Raw genomic sequence first — 20,284 nt, forward strand, 5'->3', positions numbered from 1 at the left:
TTTGTGAGAGGGGAAAGGGGCTCTCACCCAAAATTCAATTTGATCAAGACCTCTTCAAGACCGATTTGCCTTTCTGTTAGCTTATTTCCTCAATCAGTTCTTCAGTTTTCAAGTCTAAATTTTGGTAAAAACTCTGCGTAGTTTTCACCCATAATTTCTTTTACTGTATAGTAGAATTCTGCCATAGTTTGAACCTTGCGACAACACCATTCCTTGCCTTGATTTGATGCATGGGCGCTTCCTTGGACCTGTACAAACCCATTTGGGAGCCCAGGCTGAGATGAACAGGGTCCAGTAGGACATTTAGGGATTTATTTGCTAATTTGAGATTATCTTGCAATCAATATTTTATGGAAAGAAGGGTAATGTAGGAGATTAGTTTCTTGGTTTGAGGTTACCTAGTTTACTACAGTTTCAATTTTAGAATACATATATGAGTCTTTTTATTTTCTTATTTATGCGAATGTAATGGATGGAAATGAATATGTAATGTCGAACTAGAATCGGCAAACCAACCTAGTCCCAAACAGCAGGATACTCTCGAAGAACAAACACAAGTCAAATTAGGATAATAGCACAGCAGATCAGATTACAAGAGAAATCAGACCCGAAACAGTTAAAGCTATTGAACCAAATACTAGGGTTTCTCTGATCAGATTAGGACCGATAACAGGGGCTTACAAAACTTCAAATAGGTCCAAAACAACTTAATACCATGAACCAAAGTCCACGAGCACAGTAGGAACTGAACCAGATCTGTCAATTTCAGTTCTGCTTTGTCACAGGTCACTAAAAGACAAGAAAATGGAGAATTTTTAAATCTCTCAAACCACTGGTCAGAAAGAGCTCCCCTTTGGGTCGAGTTCTTCCCCAGGTAGGACCTATCTTTGATCCAAATTTCAGCCCAAACGGATGGCTGAAAGTGTTTCTAGAAGCAAGGGATCAAATAGGAAAAATATGAGGATTTTCTGGACAGAATTGAGAGAAAAGTGATTTAATTAAATACCTATAATAGTAGATCAGATCTGGAACACCTTGAGTATGGAAGAAAAGAGGGAGATAACTAGAAGATAACCTCTTGTGCTTCACACCGCAAAGAGTTAATTGGATCAAACACCAATTCCATCAGCCTTGATCAAACACAAGACAAATCTCCATGTAGAAGACAATAGCAACAACCATTAATTTGTTTATTAAATCATCTAGGTCTTTAGGAGCCTCCTCTTCTTTATTTATAATGTCAATGGGGGAGGGAATTACAAAATAGAAGGTTCCTCAAAAAGGAAACCAAATATTCTCCTAATACAATAGCTACTAAAAACTGAAATTAGAAACTATTTGAAAAAGGAAACTAGCTGCTAAAGACTTGACTCAATTAATAACTTGACTCCTAAGGAAATAAATATAACTCAAATCAAGCCCAACTAGAAAGAAAACTAATGAAAATGAAAACTAACAAGCAATCCCGTACTCAATCTTAGAGCCCCCTTTTTAGACCCATAAAAGTGGTCTATTACACTTAAAACACATGGGATCAAAGGCCTAACATGTATGGAACCAAACCCTAGGCTTATTCCTAATAAAACAAGCCTATTTTGATAATTAATCTGCATCAACTCTCCCGGTCTTAAAAGAACTCGACTCCGTCGAGTTAGGTCGTGCCCCCAAGATTCCCTTGTAAATCGCTCGGCGATGAGGTGGCACATATCTCGAAACAGAAGGGAGCATAACTGCAAGAGGAGGGAGAGTAGTTTGATGTGTCACCGGAGCAGGAGTCAGTCGACGACGTGGCATGTCTGATAATGCATGTGGCCTCATTAAGTATATACGATCTCCTTGCTTCACCTTTATGGTGTTCCGTGCGCCATCATAGAGAATGCCTGCATGCCGCTGCCAAAGTCGCCCTAGAAGAATGTCGCAATGTGCCAATGGGGTGACCAAACAGGTGACATGGTACTGTAACGGCCCAAACTGTAAGTGTACTCGAACAACTGCAATTGCCTCTTCTCGAGCTGTGGGTCCAAAACCTCGCACATGAATCTTCTTGAAAAGCTGCTTATGTGGAAAGTTGTGTGCTCGAACAAATTCAGCAGATATGAAGTTTGCTTCTGCCCCAGTATTAACGACTGTATGAACATCAATAGGGTTGAAGCCATGTAGGAGAGTACCCTTCTGTCTGAAGAAAGGAGCCTTATCAACTAGTCTATTCGAAAAGGATGAAAGGCTAGCTGAATGAGCTTCTACATCCTCATCTTCATCATCGACAATATCATCGTCCTCGAGGGGATAAGGATATAAATGAGATTCATCTTCACTCTTCTCTATCGACTGCTTCTCTGCTATGTTCACAGAACGAGTCCTGTTGGGACACTTGTTGGAATAGTGACCCTTCTCGCCACAGCTATGGCATATGATATTCTTCACCCCAACACTATCCTTGTTGAACTCTGACCTTTTTTCTTCAACTCTGCAAGCTTCAGGCTTCTTTTCCTCCATACGTGGTGGAGGTCTAAAAACTGAAGAAGTCTTCAGCATACCCTTCCAATAAATGGATTTCTCTTCAGCTGTCTTGGCATGAGCCGCTGCCACATCAACAGACCTGAAATCAGTGTTAGCCAACTCAAGTCGAATCTCAGTACTTAATCCACTGATATATCGCATCACCCGTTGCTGGTCTGTTTCCTGAAGTCGACACCTTGAAGACAGTTTGTGGAATTCGAGGGTGTAAGAATCCACATCTTTGTTCCCTTGTTGCAAGTTAAGTAATTTATGGAACATTACCTTTTCATAATTAAGAGGAACAAATTTTTCAGTCAGGATTTGCTTCATGACCTCCCAATTGGTAACAGGTCCAAGTTTTCTGACAAATCTTACATGCAGTACATCATCCCACCATGAACATGCATATCCAATAAACTTGGTGATGATGAGTTCACACTTCTTCACGTCTGGAAGAGACTTATACGCAAAAATTCTCTTCACTTTGGTAAGCCAGTCAAGAAATTCCTCAGGTCCCTTTTCACCACTGAACTCGGGAACATCAACTTTGATGCCATAATCTCTGTCAAAAAATTGCCGAGTAACATCCTGGGGAACAACTGGATCAAGTTGCTGCCTCTGAGGTGTATCTTCGATCCGTAAAGTGTTGAGCTGAGGAGGTAATGTAGAGGATCCTTCTTCAGCTCGCTTGTCGGACCTCTTCATAAAGGCAATCATCTCTTCCATAAACTTATCAAACTTGGTTTCAGTCCTCTCAAGCCTAGCATCAGTATTCTGTTGGTTCTCCGCTAACTCGCGATACAATTTGTGCAACTCAGCATTGGTGATGTGACTTGCCATTGATAGAAAATTGCAGGAAAATTTGCTCTGATACCACTTAATGTCGAACTAGAATCGGCAAACCAACCTAGTCCCAAACAGCAGGATACTCTCGAAGAACAAACACAAGTCAAATTAGGATAATAGCACAGCAGATCAGATTACAAGAGAAATCAGACCCGAAACAGTTGAAGCTATTGAACCAAATACTAGGGTTTCTCTGATCAGATTAGGACCGATAACAGGGGCTTACAAGACTTCAAATAGGTCCAAATCAACTTAATACCATGAACCAAAGTCCACGAGAACAGTAGGAACTGAACCAGATCTGTCAATTTCAGTTCTGCTTTGTCACAGGTCACTAAAAGACAAGAAAATGGAGAATTTTTAAATCTCTCAAACCACTGGTCAAAAAGAGCTCCCCTTTGGGTCGAGTTCTTCCCCAGGTAGGACCTATCTTTGATCCAAATTTCAGCCCAAACTGATGGTTGAAAGTGTTTCTAGAAGCAAGGGATCAAATAGGAAAAATATGAGGATTTTCTGGACAGAATTGAGAGAAAAGTGATTTAATTAAATACCTATAACAGTAGATCAGATCTGGAACACCTTGAGTATGGAAGAAAAGAGGGAGATAACTAGAAGATAACCTCTTGTGCTTCACACCGCAGAGAGTTAATTGGATCAAACACCAATTCCATCAGCCTTGATCAAACACAGGACAAATCTCCATGTAGAAGACAATAGCAACAACCATTAATTTGTTTATTAAATCATCTAGGTCTTTAGGAGCCTCCTCTTCTTTATTTATAATGTCAATGGGGGAGGGAATTACAAAATAGAAGGTTCCTCAAAAAGGAAACCAAATATTCTCCTAATACAATAGCTACTAAAAACTGAAATTAGAAACTAACTGAAATTAGAAACTATTTGAAAAAAGAAACTAGCTACTAAAGACTTGACTCAATTAATAACTTGACTCCTAAGGAAATAAATATAACTCAAATCAAGCCCAACTAGAAAGGAAACTAATGAAAATGGAAACTAACAAGCAATCCCGTACTCAATCTTAGAGCCCCCTTTTTAGACCCATAAAAGTGGTCTATTACACTTAAAACACATGGGATCAAAGGCCTAACATGTATGGAACCCAACCCTAGGCTTATTCCTAATAAAACAAGCCTATTTTGGTAATTAATCTGCATCAATATGAAATGAAAATTGAGAGTTGTACCTCACGGGTGTGAGTGTCATGTATGCTCCTCCTCTCCTCTCTCCCTCTCTCCCTCTCTCCCTCTCTCATTCTCCCAGTCAGACCAGGGCCTTCTCTCGGTGAGTCCCTCCTGTTCCTCCTTCTTCATTTCCCTACACTTTTCCATTCTTATGCTATCTTATTCCTCTTACCCTTTTCTGTTTTCACCACTCTCTGCTGTTGAAAATACTTGGGGCCGAGAAACGATGTGTTCATAACTCCTTAGATCCTAAACCATTGAGCCCGAAATTAGGGGTATACGTCTCTCTTTCATAGGTGACCCTGCCCCTGGGTTTTGCTCCCAAAGACCACCTCTATCACAAGAACCAAAACTGCAACCAGAACTGGTTCTCTAACTACCACCCAGCATGACTACAGCAAGCTCCATTTGATCCTAAAGTGGCCGAAGGCCCTAAACACTCGATTGATTGTTGGGATTATCAAATCTATGATTCAGCAACATATCCCAAAAATTTCATGTCAATCCAAGGCTGTTTGAGAGAGTTCTCTCAAACTAAATCAAAACTGATCTCCACCCTGGTTGCTGTAATGTGAGGAAGAAGATGATATTCTTCTTGTTATTTACAAATAAAGCCCCACTTGCTGTTAGAACACAAATATCCCCCCTTCCATGTTTTCCTGATATTTCTAGATCTGATTCATATTTCCAGAATTACAGCAAGTTTCTAATTTGGTAATTCTCTAACAACTCCAACTTGATCCTTGGATTGGCCTCCAATTTGGCTGAATAATTCCTAGCCATACCTAGTCCAATCGACCAAACTATGGCCTTCAGATTACCCCTAACCCTAGGTTCCTAAAACATCTCATTATTTGAGTTAATCTTGACCTATGGTTCAGATCCTTGTTGGCTATTTCAAGACCAGCCATTGGGCAATTAGATAGCCACTAAATTAGTATCAGAGATAAGGCTGAACCTGGTTCAAGGAACTCTGGCCCAATAGATACTCTCAACCAGATCACTGACTTGTCCAGGCAGTTATCAGACCACATGACTGTCATTGCGCACAGGTTTGAAGCCAAATATGGGCAATTTGCCAAGTTCTGCCCCCCAATGCCCAAAAGATGCTTTCGTGGCAGCCGTTGACACCAATCAAGAGACGAAGTTCTATGATGGGCTTCCACCTAAGGAGGCGGTTGAGGAACAACTTGCTGATGATGAGGATGGTGCGATGATCCATGGCACTCATGTCTTATGTTAGGCTCTATCAACAGAGATTACTGAGGATGGCAGTGATGAGGAATCTAAGGTGTTTGCCACTACAATGGAAGCTGAAGTGGAGGGTGAAGAAGTCGATGATACCGTTACGGACTTATGGGAGACCACTTGGCACATCCTTTACCCTTGATGATGATTGTGACATTGCTCACATCGAGCTCGTCAATCCACCCAAATACTTTGAAATGGAGCTCCACGCTTGGAGGATTACATTCCCAACTTTCAAGAGCTGCTAGAGTTTTGCTATGGGTTAAAGTTGGATGTGCACTATAAGCTCATTCCTTGACTCTCCAAACTCGAGCATGAGTTTTTTTAAGCTAGGAGTGTTGATGCCAAATAGATTTCTTTCTAACTAGGACCGATAGGCTGCTACGTAAGGATTGTAAGGTTATACCAGGGGAGAATAACCACACAACATAGATTGGTGGCCATAGATGTGTCCCTAAACACGCCGAATCCAAAGAAAGGTGAGATTATTTGCCTTACAATAAGGTAGTGGAGCTTAAAAGGAAGGAATTACTTGAAATCATTTACTAAGAATTTGGTCAAACAAGGAAGGTAGGACGTTGATGGAGACACTAATACGATGTCGAGATGATTACTTTTATTAAGAAGGTTGTTAAAGATGTCCTAACCTCCTAGGAGAATAAAAAAGAAAACGCCATTCATCTAGAGAAACTTGGTGGTGGGATGATGAGGTTCAACCAGCCATTAAGGCTGGGAAATCTTGTTTTGAAGATGTGGCAAAGGACAAAGGGAGAAGTGGATTTAAAAAGGAATAAATTTGTTAAAAATAAAGCAAAGAAAATTGTGAGAACAGCAGGGCGAAGATATATAAGGATCATTATAACAATGTGAGCACAATTGAAGGGGAAAAAGATACCTATAGCATAGCTAAAACGAGGGAAAGGAAGAATTGAGATTTCAATCATGTTAGATGCATTAAAACAGAAGATGATAAAGTTCTAATAAGGGATGAAGACATTAAAGAGAGATGAAAAAACTATTTCTACAGCTTACCAAATGGAGAAATTTCAAGTAATAGTCCCCTGGAAGGTTGCAAACTTGCAATACCCATCCAAGCTACCAAAGGTCTTAGCTATACACGGAAAATTAGGGTGCTTGAAGTAAAAAAAAAAAAAAAAAGCTTTAAGGAGGATGAAAGTAGGAAAGACACCAGGCTCAAATGGTGATGCAGTACAAGGCCCTTATTTAATTCCTAGGTAGGCCCATGTTTTGGGGTTATCTAAGCCCTGGTTAAGCCCAAGTTTCTGCCCAAGATAACCATTGAACAGCAGTTCTAAAGGTGAAATTTTGACAGCTATAGTGGGTCCCACGGAGAGCTTGAGTAGGAGAAGAACTTGAGAAGATATTTTCCAGATTTTCCAGATCTGCCCAAACTGGCCATTGCGCGGGAGGTATTTCAAGAGATGGAAACTACTTTGTGTGGTGATAATCTCTCGGAGCTCATGTGGGCCCATAGGGGATACCAAGTGGAGGAAGATCCTATCTTAATGTTGCTATAATTTAGTTTCTATTTTCATTAAATTTCTATTTCCTATTAATTGTTAGTTAGTAATTAGAAATTAGGAGTTCCTATTTGTTTGGGTTTCTATTTATTTCACTTTCTATATTTTTCAGGGGGAGGATCTAGATTGGATTTGCCAACGTATAGAAGAGACCAGCTTTAAAATTGATTTATTTTATAAATACAAGAGAGGGGGACAATCCCCATTGGTTTTGGATGTTGAAAAAAAAACCTAGCTTTGTCCTGGAATGCTGAGTGAGTCAATTCCTGTGAGAGACAGCATGTGGTGAGAGACCACAGGTGAGAGGCCCTTCATTATCCTTCTTTCAGTTCTTGTGCGAGATAGTATGTGGTGACATACCACGGGTGAGAGGCCCTTCCCTATCCTTCGTTGTTATCAACTGCTATTCTATCCTACGATTGACTGCATTACCTGTCCCATCAATCGGCCAGTTTAAGAGTTCTTGGTTCATCTATATTCTGTTCACAGACTATGTTCACTGTGATTCTGGTTATTCAGTAGGTTAGCTAGTGTTAATCCCCTTCTCAGCCTAGCCCTCTACATCAAATGGGGTTCCAAATAGAAGTGTGGAAGAGCCTAGGAATTTGTGGTCTATCATGGCTAACAAAGTTGTTTAATAAGATTATAACTACAAGAAAAATGTCAAATGAATGGAGGAGAGGCATTAGGGTTCCAATCTATAAAAATTAAAGTAATATTCAAGGCTGTAACAACCTTAAAGTCATAAAACTTACGGTCATACTATGAAATTACGGGAGAAAGACAAAGTTATTAAGACTCGCCTGAGATAAGAAACTAATACTACGAATAACCAATTTAGTTTTATGCCAGGAAGATCAACGACATAAACTATTTATTTATTCACGAGACTCATGGAAAGATTTCGAGAATGTAACAAGGATCTCCATCTGGTCTTTATTAACTTAAAAAAATCTTATGATAGAGTACCTAGAGAGTTAATTTGGCATATATTGGACAAGAGATGTGTTTCAAGTGAATATGTGGACATAGTTAAAGATATGTACAACGGTGTGGTAATTAGTGCAAGAATTGTGGGGGGATAGGGTAGTGTCTTCCTAATTACAATTGGGTTACATCAAGGGTCAACTTTAAGCCCTTATTTGTTTACGCTACTCATAGATGAATTGACTAGAGACATTCAAGATCAAATCCCTTGGTGTATGCTTTTTGTTGATAATATTGTTTTGGTGGATGAAACTAAAGCAGGGATAAACACAAAGTTGGAATTTTGGAGATCAACCTTAGAATCAAAAGGTTTTAAGATAAGTAGAACAAAAACAAAGTATATGGTGTATAACTTTAGTAACAATGGGAAAAATAATGAGGTGGTGAAAATTGATGAGGGAGATACCGCAAAGTGATTATTTTAAGTATCTGGGCTCAACCATAAATAAAGAAGGAGAAATAGAGGATGATGCTACATACAAAATTAAAATAGGATAGATGAAGTAGAGAGGTGTGGCCCGAGTGTTGTGTGATCGATGTATTCCTTTAAAACTTAATGGTAAATTTATAAGACAGTCATACAACCAGCAACAATGTTGGGAGCTAAATAATAAGAAAACAAAATGAAAACAAAGGATGGTAAAGAGGTCGCATAAGGTAAGAAAAGAAGTCAAAAGAGCATCACAGGAACATCCCTTACAAGGGGTCGGCTACACGAGTTCTAGTCCTCCACATTACTCTATTTGCAGTCATACTAGGATCAAGCCCTACTGTATGCATATCTTTTCCCATCACTTCGTTTATAGTCATTTTAGGCATGCCCTTACCTCTTCTTGCTCCTTCTAAATGAATCTGGTCGCTCTTCCCTACTGGGCATCTATGGGTCTCTGTTGTACATGGCCATACTGCCACAACCGGCTCTTGCGGAGCTTCACCTGGATCGGTGCAACCCCCAAGGCGTTTCTACTATAATCATTCCTTACTCCATCTCTCCTGGTCTTACTGCACATCCGTCTCAACATCCTCATCTTCACCACGCCCAATTTATTCAAATTACTCTTTTTCACTGTGCAACACTCTGCACCATAAGTCATAGTTGGTAATATTACTATCCTGTAGAATTTTCCCTTGAGTTTATCTATCATGCGTTTGTCACATAACACTCCCAATGAACCTCTCCACTTCATTTATCCCACTCTAATTCTATGAGAAACATCACCTCCATATCACCCTCTTTGCTAAAGATTGACCACAAGTATTTAAAATAATTACTCTATTGGGAGCTAAATGTTGAGCAATAAAGAATCATCATATAGATAAAATTAGTGTAGTTGCGATAAGAATGCTAACATGGATGTGTGGTAAAAGTGTAAAACTAGAAAGGATAAAGTAAGGAATGATCAGTTTAGATCTGATTTAGGAGTAGCACTGATACATGACAAGCTGGGAGAAAATTATTTGAGGTGGTATGGACATGTGCAACGGAGGCCTTTAGACGCTCCAATACAGATCTGCTTTAGTCTTTAGATTGAAGGAGCTAAAATGGTCAGGGGTAGACCTAAAATGATTCTGAGAGAAGTGGTGAGGAAATACATGCATAGCTTAAACCCTATAACAAGTATGGCCTTAAACAAAGCTGATTGGAGGCTAAGTATCCACGGAGCCGATTCCATTTAGTTGGGATAAGGAATTGAGTTGAGAGTTTATGCAGAATTTCAGCAAGAAGAGAAGATGGGCCGGTTGTTTTGCATTTGGTTTAGTCTTTTGGGTCCAATTGAACCTATGGTTCAAGTTTGGTTTAAGTTGGACTAAAAATTTGAGTGACCAAGGGGTATATTTTTAGGTTTACTATCGTAATGAGCCAATTCTATAAAACCAGATATTAGGGAATTAAGTCCTATTCGAGATTTAGTAGTTAGCTTCTATTTTGTAATGTTTCAGAATAGCTTATATTTTAGAAGAGAGACTTAAGTTCTAAGGGATCCTTCGTACCATACATAGGGCCATAGGGGTTTCCTATTTTAGTAATTGCTATGGGATTATAAATAAAGAAGTTGGGCCTAGACCCTCCAACGATTCTGACAAATAATTATATGGCCTTCTGCTGTAATTTCTGTGTGATACAGGACTGCTCTTGTGGGATGCAATAGCAACCTTGGTGGGATGCTAAGAGGACTGGTGAAATGCTGGTCAAGTTCTAGGTGGAAGGCCTAATACATCCCTCTCCCTCCCTCTCTCTTTACATTTAAACGAAAAAATGTAACGAACTGCTTATCTACCGGTCAAGCATGGTCATGGATGTCAAAGCCTGTTATGGATAACACTACGCCAAGTGACTTGAAAAAAGAATTCTCACATATTTTTTGCAGAAACACTTATTATAGCATGGAAGTTCTTGTTCCTTTTAATTGCCAAAGAAAATCAACCCTATGACTGGTTCTAACAATCAGTCAGAAACTCAATGATACTATGGATGATTTAGGAACCAGTTTGCGAATTGCTGTGATTCACCCAATCTTGTGCACTGAGTCACTGACAACATAACGATATAGGACACCAAATTGAAGATTTACTTTATGAAATTTCTACTAAACACTATAGATAAATCCCAAGTTCCCAACCTGTAAGGCATTCAACCAAAAGACTTTTGGATCTATGGGTGGACGCTGAACTTATCTTAACCCCCACTTCTAACATATTTGATCCTTGACTGAAGAGTAGAACAAAAAGATGAACAAAGTGTAGAAGACAGAAGAATTCTTCTGATCAACTGATCCATGGCAACGAATAGGACCTGTTGTAATAGCTACGTCCCAAGATGAATGTGCCTTGATTTCTAATAAAGCCCCCTCAGGTCTTTCTCCTTGTCCTCAATTTCTAGCCTTCTCTATCATCTATTCCTGATCCAAATTGATCACCCTATCCCAGTGCAACTTTTAGGTCTCGTCTGCTCCCACCACCATTCACTCTCCCCCTCATGTCCCCACTCCCTATAGACTGTGTTTGTTTCTCCACTTGCGTCATGCCGATGCTGAGGGTTTTCAAGCCTCTTCACCAACAGCAAACTATTGATGTCATCATACTCTTCTCAGACACCTTCACTTTTCAAAAGGTGTTTATATTAGTGTCCTATTGAAAAATCAGATTTCCTTTTTCAAATACTAGTTCCAGAGTACCAATATCAATATTAGTGGCACACCACCACCAGGTAGAGATTTCACTCTTTTTTACCATCCAGCATGCCTTCCCTTAGATTTTGTTAGCATGTAGATTGCAAGTCTTAATTAGCAATTAAAAAAGAGTCCATCCTCGCACAAACATATTAAGCCTTGGGAAGATAGTAAATGTCGAAGAACCCTGTAGAACACATTAATCTCAAAAATCACCCAACTTCCACCAGATGATTCCTGGGGAAGAAGCACGTAAAATATAGGAATAAGGCAAACTACAACTTCACCTTCAATCAAAACACACACTATTATACATGTCACTATATACTACCATCCAGGCTTCCTACCCAACTCCAGAGGTGTTTCAAGTGAACTATGGGGACTCAATATCAGCACATGATTAAGGAAACTGTACCAATAACTACCACTCTGAATATTTGTTAAGAGAAAAATTAGAAAATTTCTTTCCTCAACATTCCATACTAGGAAAACAACCTGCAGCGAACATCTTATACAACTCTCAATGCTGCAGGTATCCCTTCCCAGATAGCTCCTTCATTCCAAGGTTTTGACACCCAACGTTGCTGACATTATCAAAAGGTACGGTGTCCTAGGGCTCACAAACATGTCAAATCAAGGCTTGTAACCTCTGTGATAGTAAAACACAGCTAGCAGCAAACATCTTCACATTAAAGATGGCAAATTACCTTCTTTTTTTTTTTTTAATGGGGGGGTGGTTGGAGTGGGACTTCTCACAGTGTGATCAGTGGAATGCAGCCTGGACTGTGGTTACAACTGGTAGAGGCAATCTCACTAGAGTTCCACTTTCTTGGAAGCCATCTCTACAATATGTCAGAAGGGTTCCTTGCATCACTTCATCTATGCTCCAACCCACTAAGTTCTCATAGGTCATGCTAAGTATAGCAATGTATCAATGTATATGTAAATCAATATAAATTGGGGAAAAAGCAGGTGTTAGAGGTTAAATGTATAGAAACGCATTGTTCATTGCATAAGTTGAGTATCGTCCACACAGTGTTGACTATAAATGAGAATCGGTCGGACTTGGAAAAGCAAGGAACCTCTCTAGACAGGTAGGGCATATTAATTCATAAACTATGTCACGTGTACAGTCATAGGCGTCCTAATTGATGTCTCGTATTAAATCAGGGGGCAAATAAGCAACAACAAACTCAGAATCAATGGCTTCATAATCGCATACTAAATTCGTATCTGTTAAAGTAATGCTGTAGGGATGAACATCCTATATTAAAACTAAATGCCAGGTAGAAATTATTAGCGATATGATTCTGAAAGATCCTATCCCTATCATAATCCAAAAACCACCGCCCAGCTGCAAAACTTACAACGAAAACTACAAATAAGAAAATAAACCCCAAAAACTCAGATCCGTGAGCCAACAAAAACCAGTAATGGCGATAACCCAAATCGCATAAACTCAAAATAAACTATCGCTACAAAGACAAGTTGTGATGTGATCCAAAATTATACAGAAACAACAGTAAAATCATTAAAAAAAAAACACACACACACAGAGTTCGAAGCAGATATATTGCTGAATTCGAAGTGCCCGAATTAGTAAACCAGTTTAATAACCTGCAAGATTAAACTTGCGGGTTTTCTGTAATGTTCATGAGACGATAGAGAAAAAACTGAAATTGATACGAGGTGTCTACCTGTAGGCATGTTTGCTGAGCTCCGCTCCTGTGTTTGTCCTGAAGAAGGGCAGATGGAAAAGAAAGGTGTCGTAGTTTTCTTGCGCAGCGAGCAATATGGCGTCGTTATATTATTTGTTTGACTATATATAAGGTATATGAAGCGCAGAAGGCACATCATAAAAGGGTATTTTGGTCGGGTTGGATCAGTTTCGGTGCGGGAATGGTGAAATCAAAACCGAACCAATAAGGAAATTTTGGTTTTGATTTGATTTCGGTTCCTATGCGGTTTGGTTACGGTTTCTTATATTGATTGTAATCAGGTTGGTTTCAATTTTTTTTTTTTACCGGTTTTGGTTTGGTTTCAGATCCAATCATTTTCAATAGGGTCCGGTTTGTTAAGGGGTTACAATATGTCAAACCAAAACCAGCCCAATAAGCCTTCGATTCGGTTTGGTTCAAGTCGATGGTTCGATTTATGTATTGCCACTCCTAACTGGGAGCATTGGGAAGCCATTCCCACTATTTTTTCCCCCTTTTTTGGTAAAAGAGGGAGAGAGAACTCTATTTGTCAAGTGCTGCCTAAGCCCATAAACAACTAGGTGTGAAACGATCTAGGCATCGTTTGATAACGTTTCTACTGTTTCTGTGTCTAGAAATAGCAGAAACAGCTTTTCACGTTTCCGGAAACAAAAACGAATTTTTTGGAGCCTATTTCTCAAAACATTTTTTGCAGACGTAATGCCACTATAAACCCCAATAGTATCATCGCATGCCGAAAATGGAAAGAGGGTTCGGTTGCCTCTTTTTAGGTTTAAATAGTTAAGAGATTTATCGAGCACAACATCTTTTTTTTTTCTCTCTCAAATTCGTTTCTAAAAAAGACAAACTTGTTTCGTCAAAGTCATTTCTATAATTATAAATAGGCATAAATTTTGATTTATGCTTCTAGAAACGGGTGAAACGGAACAACTTTATCAAACGCTTTTTATGATGTTTCTCTGTTTCTGGGAACAAGAAAACGTAGAAACAGCATAAACGAAACATTGTCAAATGGTGCCTAGCCCCCATGTGCATTGGGTATTTTATGCCCAACTATGTCTATGCGTAGGCCTATGGATGGATCATTTTAGATCTATGGGCCAATCGGCCCCAACTGTTCACATGAGCATAGGGAATCTATAATTGAGCATTCGACTAGCCCCTTATAGCATGGGTGATGAATCACTATTGATATGATCTACCGAGGCCTACAAGTTTGCCGAACCGACTAGCATACGACTCGGGATAAATGGAAGATAAAGGGATGAATGGCCGTACCACCACACCTATTGCGAAGGGCCCAACAAAAAAGTTCAAGATTATAAACTTCACTTACCTCTTATGAACTAAGGGGTCGAGTGATTTTGTTTATATTTTTTTTGTGTCTAAAAACAGCCAAAACGGTTTTTCCATTTATGTGCTAAGAAACGATTTTTGGAATTGCAAAAAGGTGTTTAATTTTTTTGTTTCCCGAAACATTTTCAATAGTGTAGTCAAGTTCAAGACACGAGTGAAGGCACCATGTTGTAGATACGCAATTCACAAGTGAAAGCATGACGTTGGAGTTGCAAGTATGTTTCATGGAGATGAGCTTCAAAAGGATGAAGGCAATCCAAAACTGTGAGCTTTGCATAACCATATTGGAATTGTCGCATCTGGATAGCGAGAAGTTTCAACAATGGGTTGGCGTTGGGACAGGTTGAGTGAAGTATCTGGTTTTTCACAATTTTTGCCTCATCTACTTGTTTCTAGAAACAGAAAAACAAGTTTTACTTGTTTCTCCATTTCTGTTTCTATACGCATAAATATATATAAATTTATATTTTTGTTTCCAAAAACAAGTGAAACGAAACAGAAAAATCAAATGAATTTTTGGATGTTTTTCCATTTTTTAACATAGAAAAACAAAAAAATATGTTATGAAAACAAAATTAAAGGGCCCTAAGAATCAATTGCACGATCTATGAATATAGTTCTCTTGTCTCTCTTCTTTTTTTTTTTCTCTCAGTGCTCAAAGGTAGCGATGGATATTTTTAAGTTCTTTATTACTCCAACTTGGTACCAATGGTTCCACGAAATGGAATCTGATTGTGGGTTCCAACAAAATCGGCTTGGAATTGGTTCAATACGATTTGCACTCCTCTTTGATTCCCACTTTGCATATTGGATTGGTTACATATTTTGATCGGCCTTGAATCAATCAATCTTGATTCCATTCCATTGCTTCTATGTTGTCCACATGGAAAGTTCTTGACCTTAAAAAATTAAAATTTGGAAGAACCGAGGGAGAGGAAGATGGAGAGGGCGGGGACTTGGAGACACATATGGAAAGGGAGAGGGAGGGAAAGCCATAGGGGGGGGAAGTAAAGGTGAAGACATAAAAGGATATTGGGCGAAGCCGGAAGGAAAGATGGAGAAGGAGAAGATGGAAGAATACTTAGAGAAAGATAAAGGGGAGGGAGGCAGATGTAGAGTTGCAGATATGGGTGAAAAATTTGAAAGTCCATGCTCAACCTTGCATCCTCAATGGTCAACCTAAGCCCAACCCATCCCGAGGTTGGGCTAGGATATCTCAACCTAGGCACAACCCTGGTAGGGTCCAGGCTAGCGGGGGCTTTGCCTTGCCAAGTCTTTCATCCTCTAACCCTATGTATGATATATCTATTCCAAATGATGTGGAGACTATGCTAAGCTTGCTATTAAGAAATCCCTTGTTGTCTCTTTCTCAACCTCCTCCTCGTATTCTTCTTTGTTGTCGACAATTTTTCCCTCTCCAATAAAAGGTCATTCTCTTACTATAACTGATGCCATCCTAGATCGCATCGAAGAGTAGTTTGAGTCTAAAATATCTCTTTGAAGGGCACTGACGATCAACCTACATTTGAGATTGTAGAAAAATGGGTGGATAAGAATATTAAGAGAGCACACTTATCTTTGGTTGTTGAGCTTTCAAGAGATCTTCGAACCACGAACTCTTAGGAATACTGTAACAAAATATGTTAGCAATATAGAAGGGCAGAGTCGTGTCACTTGACACTTTCCTTAAGACCGTAGACGCCCCCAATAGTGCAACCAGGTGAGTTACAGATCAGCCTCCAAGATGAAACAGCCCAATGGCACCCCTAATAGTTGTACACTCAACTGCTAGACCCCTTCAAGTACTCCAACATTGCGCTCAAACTAATGATGAATAACTCAAAATACACTTAAGTATAGACACTAAAAAATAATAGAACAATCTCTCAATCCTCACAACACACCATAACTTGAGTGAACTTTGTAGTTGGTTGTTGGAGTGTACAATGCCTAGAGATCCTCTCTATTTATAGAGGAAAAGAGACTTATAGAAAAGAAATGAAGAGATAAGGTCTCTCATTCAAGTCTCTCACAAGAAGATGAAGAGATAAGGTCCCTCATTCAAGTCTCTCACGAGAAGAGGAAGAAATAAGGTCCTTCAAAATGAAGAGACAAAGGTTCTCATAAAGTGAAGTAAAAGAGTCCTAAAGATGAAGAGATAAAGTCCTAAAAATGAAGAGACCATATTAAGTATTATTTGTAAATACATAAAAGGTTATGAGAATACATAGAGATAATTATACGAGGGGTCATACAAGAAGATAGAAAGATGGTCAGATCTGAAAAGACATAAGAAACCATAAGGTAATTTGAATCTTATAATAATTTAAATTAAATTATCATTTAAATTCCAATAATTCCCCCACAAGATTCAAAATACCGGTAAAAATAATAGACTGAGCACATTAGAATGGTAGGACACATCATTGCAGATGTCTTTCGGACTTGAATCTGCACTAGGTCTGGTAAGCCATGCTATAGAGTATAGGTGAAGTCAGACTTCTTGAATCTTTCCTCATTGGTGTAGCCGACTGATTTACCATCCGACGTTGTTGTCGCCTTTTTTATGTTGTGAACATTTTTTGCCTTGTCCCCTTCCTGGACTCATGAATGTTTAGAGAATTCGCCCATAATTCTCATTGGAAGCCGCCTCACCCCTACATTCACTTAGGTCAGCCCATGGTATGCACCACAATTAACATACACCCATATTACATGAGCCTTGGATGATTAAGAGTCTTATAACTCATCCTCTTGTTCTTCATGGTTAGTACTATCCTTCACATCTAATCCGGAATAGGCACAATATGATAGTACTAGTTAAGTCATCTGGCGACTTCGTTTTTACCCATTGAACCTAATTAAAGAGATCTCCTATCATATAGGTTGGGTGTCCATCACCTTGACTCATGAATCACAGGCCTTAAGCCTACTCATTCAGATGTCTAAAAAATAATCTTGGTGACTTGAGGTTTTGTAAGCATGTTTGCTACATTCGTCTCTGACTTTACAAAGTCAATAGCAATGGTACCATTATTTATATATTCTCTCACCAAGTTATGTCTAAGGCGTATGTGCCTTTTCTTACCATTGTAAACCCTACTATTGGCCTTTGCAATAGCATCCTGACTATCATAATGAAGATACATGGAAGGCACAAGTTTAGGCTCTAATGGTAGATTTGCTATTAGATTCCTTAGCTATTCGACTTCATATCCGGCTTTTTCTAAAGCCACAAACTCATTTTTCATGGTGGAACCTGTCCCACAAGTTTGTTTAATTGATTTCCATGAAATCGTTCCACCACCTAAGATGAATACGAATCCATTAGTAGCCAATGTTTCATTTGAATCAGAAATCTAGTTAGCATCGTAATATCCTTCAAGCACATTCGGGTTACCAGAATAATGCAAACCATAATTCATGGTACCCTTTAAATACCTTAACAACATTTCTAAGGCATCCCAATGTTCCATTCCTGGATTCCTGGTGTGGTGGCTTAATTTTCCAACAACAAGAGAGATATCAGGTCTTGTGCAATTCATTAAATAATAAACATAACCAATTATTTGAGAATACTTATTTTGTAAAACAGGTTCTCCCTCATTTCTCTGTATATGGCTTCCAACAGCTAAAGATGTTTTAATGGTATTGGCATCAAAATAACCATATTTCTTAAATAAATTTTCCACATAATGGGCTTGTGACAAAACAATTTAATATTTATTTCTAATAATCTTGATTCCTACAATCACATCGGCTTCTCCTATGTCTTTAGGGCCCGTTTGATAACGTTTCTGATATTTCTGTTTCAATAAACAACAGAAACAGAATTTTCCATTTCTGGTAACAGAAATAGAATTTTGGGTGTTTGATAAACCTTGTTTCCGTTTGATTGGATGATTACAGTGTTGTATTTACATTCCGGTGGATAACGATCGGCGGCCATTTGCTTGAAGAAATAGATGCTCCGACGTGACAGCCGACTATTTTCTTGAACAAGACAGGCGTCAGAAGCTGATGCTTCTTGGCAGCAAATACACCCCATCCCGTAATCTGGAAGAAGAGGAGAAGCTACTCGCCCTTGTCACAACCGAAGACGATGATGGAATTGGTATTGGAAGTGGTACCTTTTGTTGCTGAGGAAGAGGAAGAGGGAGGACTAGCTAGGTAGAACGACAGAGGGGACAGGACCCATGAGCAGACAACCACACATCTATACATTGGGGATGAAAAACGTGGCCGCAAAAGGGAATCACCTTAACCATTTATTTTTCTTCGAATTCGTTTAGGCAAATTGGGCAATCGATGGGCTCCTTGACGTTACCGTCCTAAGCGAATAAAGGAAGTGACTGGATGATTGAGGGGTCGATCCCATAAGAGGAAACTCTATCTCTGAGTGTCTGATGGTGGCATCGGCGGCGGGGATCGTTTGGGGGATTATTCTCGAAGAGACAGTGAATGTAAAAGGAGAAGAATCCCACGAAGCAGAGCGCGGTGGGGAGTACCACCACTGTTAAAGCCATGGAGGCGGAGGCGGAGGCAGAGTCGGAGTCGGTTCCCGAAATGGGGTTTAAGAAACCCAAATCGACAACGGCTGACAAGATGGAGAGGAACTCTGTAGACGGAGCTAGTCGGAGATGGTGGTGATGGTGGTGATGCCAAACTCCATCTTCAATAACGATTTTTTGTGCCCCATTTTTGTTTCGAGAAACGAGCGAAACAAGTAAAACTTGTTTCGTCATTCATGTTTCTTGAAGCATAAATTGTTATAAATTTCAATTTATGTTTCAATAAACAAGTGGAACATAACACTTTTACCAAACGGTATTTATGCCGTTTCTTTGTTTCTGAGAACAAGAAAACACAGAAACATGTTTCTGGTTACGTTATCAAACGGGCCCTTAGTGTCAAAATTAGACATTAGAAAAGCTTTAGTGGATTTTATCAAATCAAGACCAGTGCTCATAATTAGCATATCATCAACATAAAAAACAATGAAAACACCACTATTGTTATAGAATTTGATATAAACACACCTCTCATAATCATTGACATGAAAACCATTAGAAATTAAAACATTATCAAAATTTTCATGCCATTATTTAGGTGTTTGTTTCAAGCCATATAAAAAACGCACAAGTTTGCACACTCTATGCTCTTACCCAGGAATGACACAACCTTTAGGTTGTTTGATATAGATTTCTTCATATAAATCTCCATTTAAAAGCATTGTCTTTACACCCATTTGATGTATGACAAGTTTATAAATTGATGCAATTGCAATTAATAGCCTTATTGTTGCAACTCTGGCTACAGGAGAGAAAGTGTCAAAGAAATCTATATATTTATTTTGCTTGAATCCTTTGACTATTAATCTGGCCTTGAATTTATCAAGTGAACCATCATACCTCAATTTATTTCTAAAAATCCACTTGGTATCCATAACCTTAGTTTCTAGTGGAAGATTAACTAATTCCCACGTGTGATTAGAAACTATAGAGTCAGATTCACTCTTAATTGTTTATTTCCAAAAAATATAATAAGGAGATGTGATGGCTTGTTGGTATGTGACCGGATAAAGTCAAATTCACTCTTAATTGCTTATTTCCAAAAAATATAATAAGGAGATGTGATGGCTTGTTGGTATGTGACCGGATCATTATCAACAAGATAAATAAACATACCATTGCCTAAATTAGTCTCTCTCTATCTTT

The 20,284-nt window shown here is 39.0% G+C and overlaps 1 protein-coding gene across 2 annotated transcripts in view; it reads right to left on the reverse strand.

Annotated features, from left to right (window-relative positions):
• LOC122064389 (ubiquitin carboxyl-terminal hydrolase 6) overlaps nucleotides 1-13,339 on the reverse strand; it is a 37,546-nt gene extending 24,207 nt beyond the window's left edge. For both annotated transcript variants that reach the window (XM_042628107.1, XM_042628105.1), the window contains exon 1: nucleotides 13,191-13,339. In XM_042628107.1, coding sequence (XP_042484041.1) covers nucleotides 13,191-13,200 — 10 coding nt within the window. In that variant the 5' untranslated portion in view covers nucleotides 13,201-13,339. The remainder of the gene's footprint in view (nucleotides 1-13,190) is intronic.
• Nucleotides 13,340-20,284: the final 6,945 nt, after the last annotated feature.

The sequence above is a fragment of the Macadamia integrifolia genome, unplaced genomic scaffold (assembly GCF_013358625.1).
Source record: "Macadamia integrifolia cultivar HAES 741 unplaced genomic scaffold, SCU_Mint_v3 scaffold164, whole genome shotgun sequence".
Taxonomy (NCBI): domain Eukaryota; kingdom Viridiplantae; phylum Streptophyta; class Magnoliopsida; order Proteales; family Proteaceae; genus Macadamia; species Macadamia integrifolia.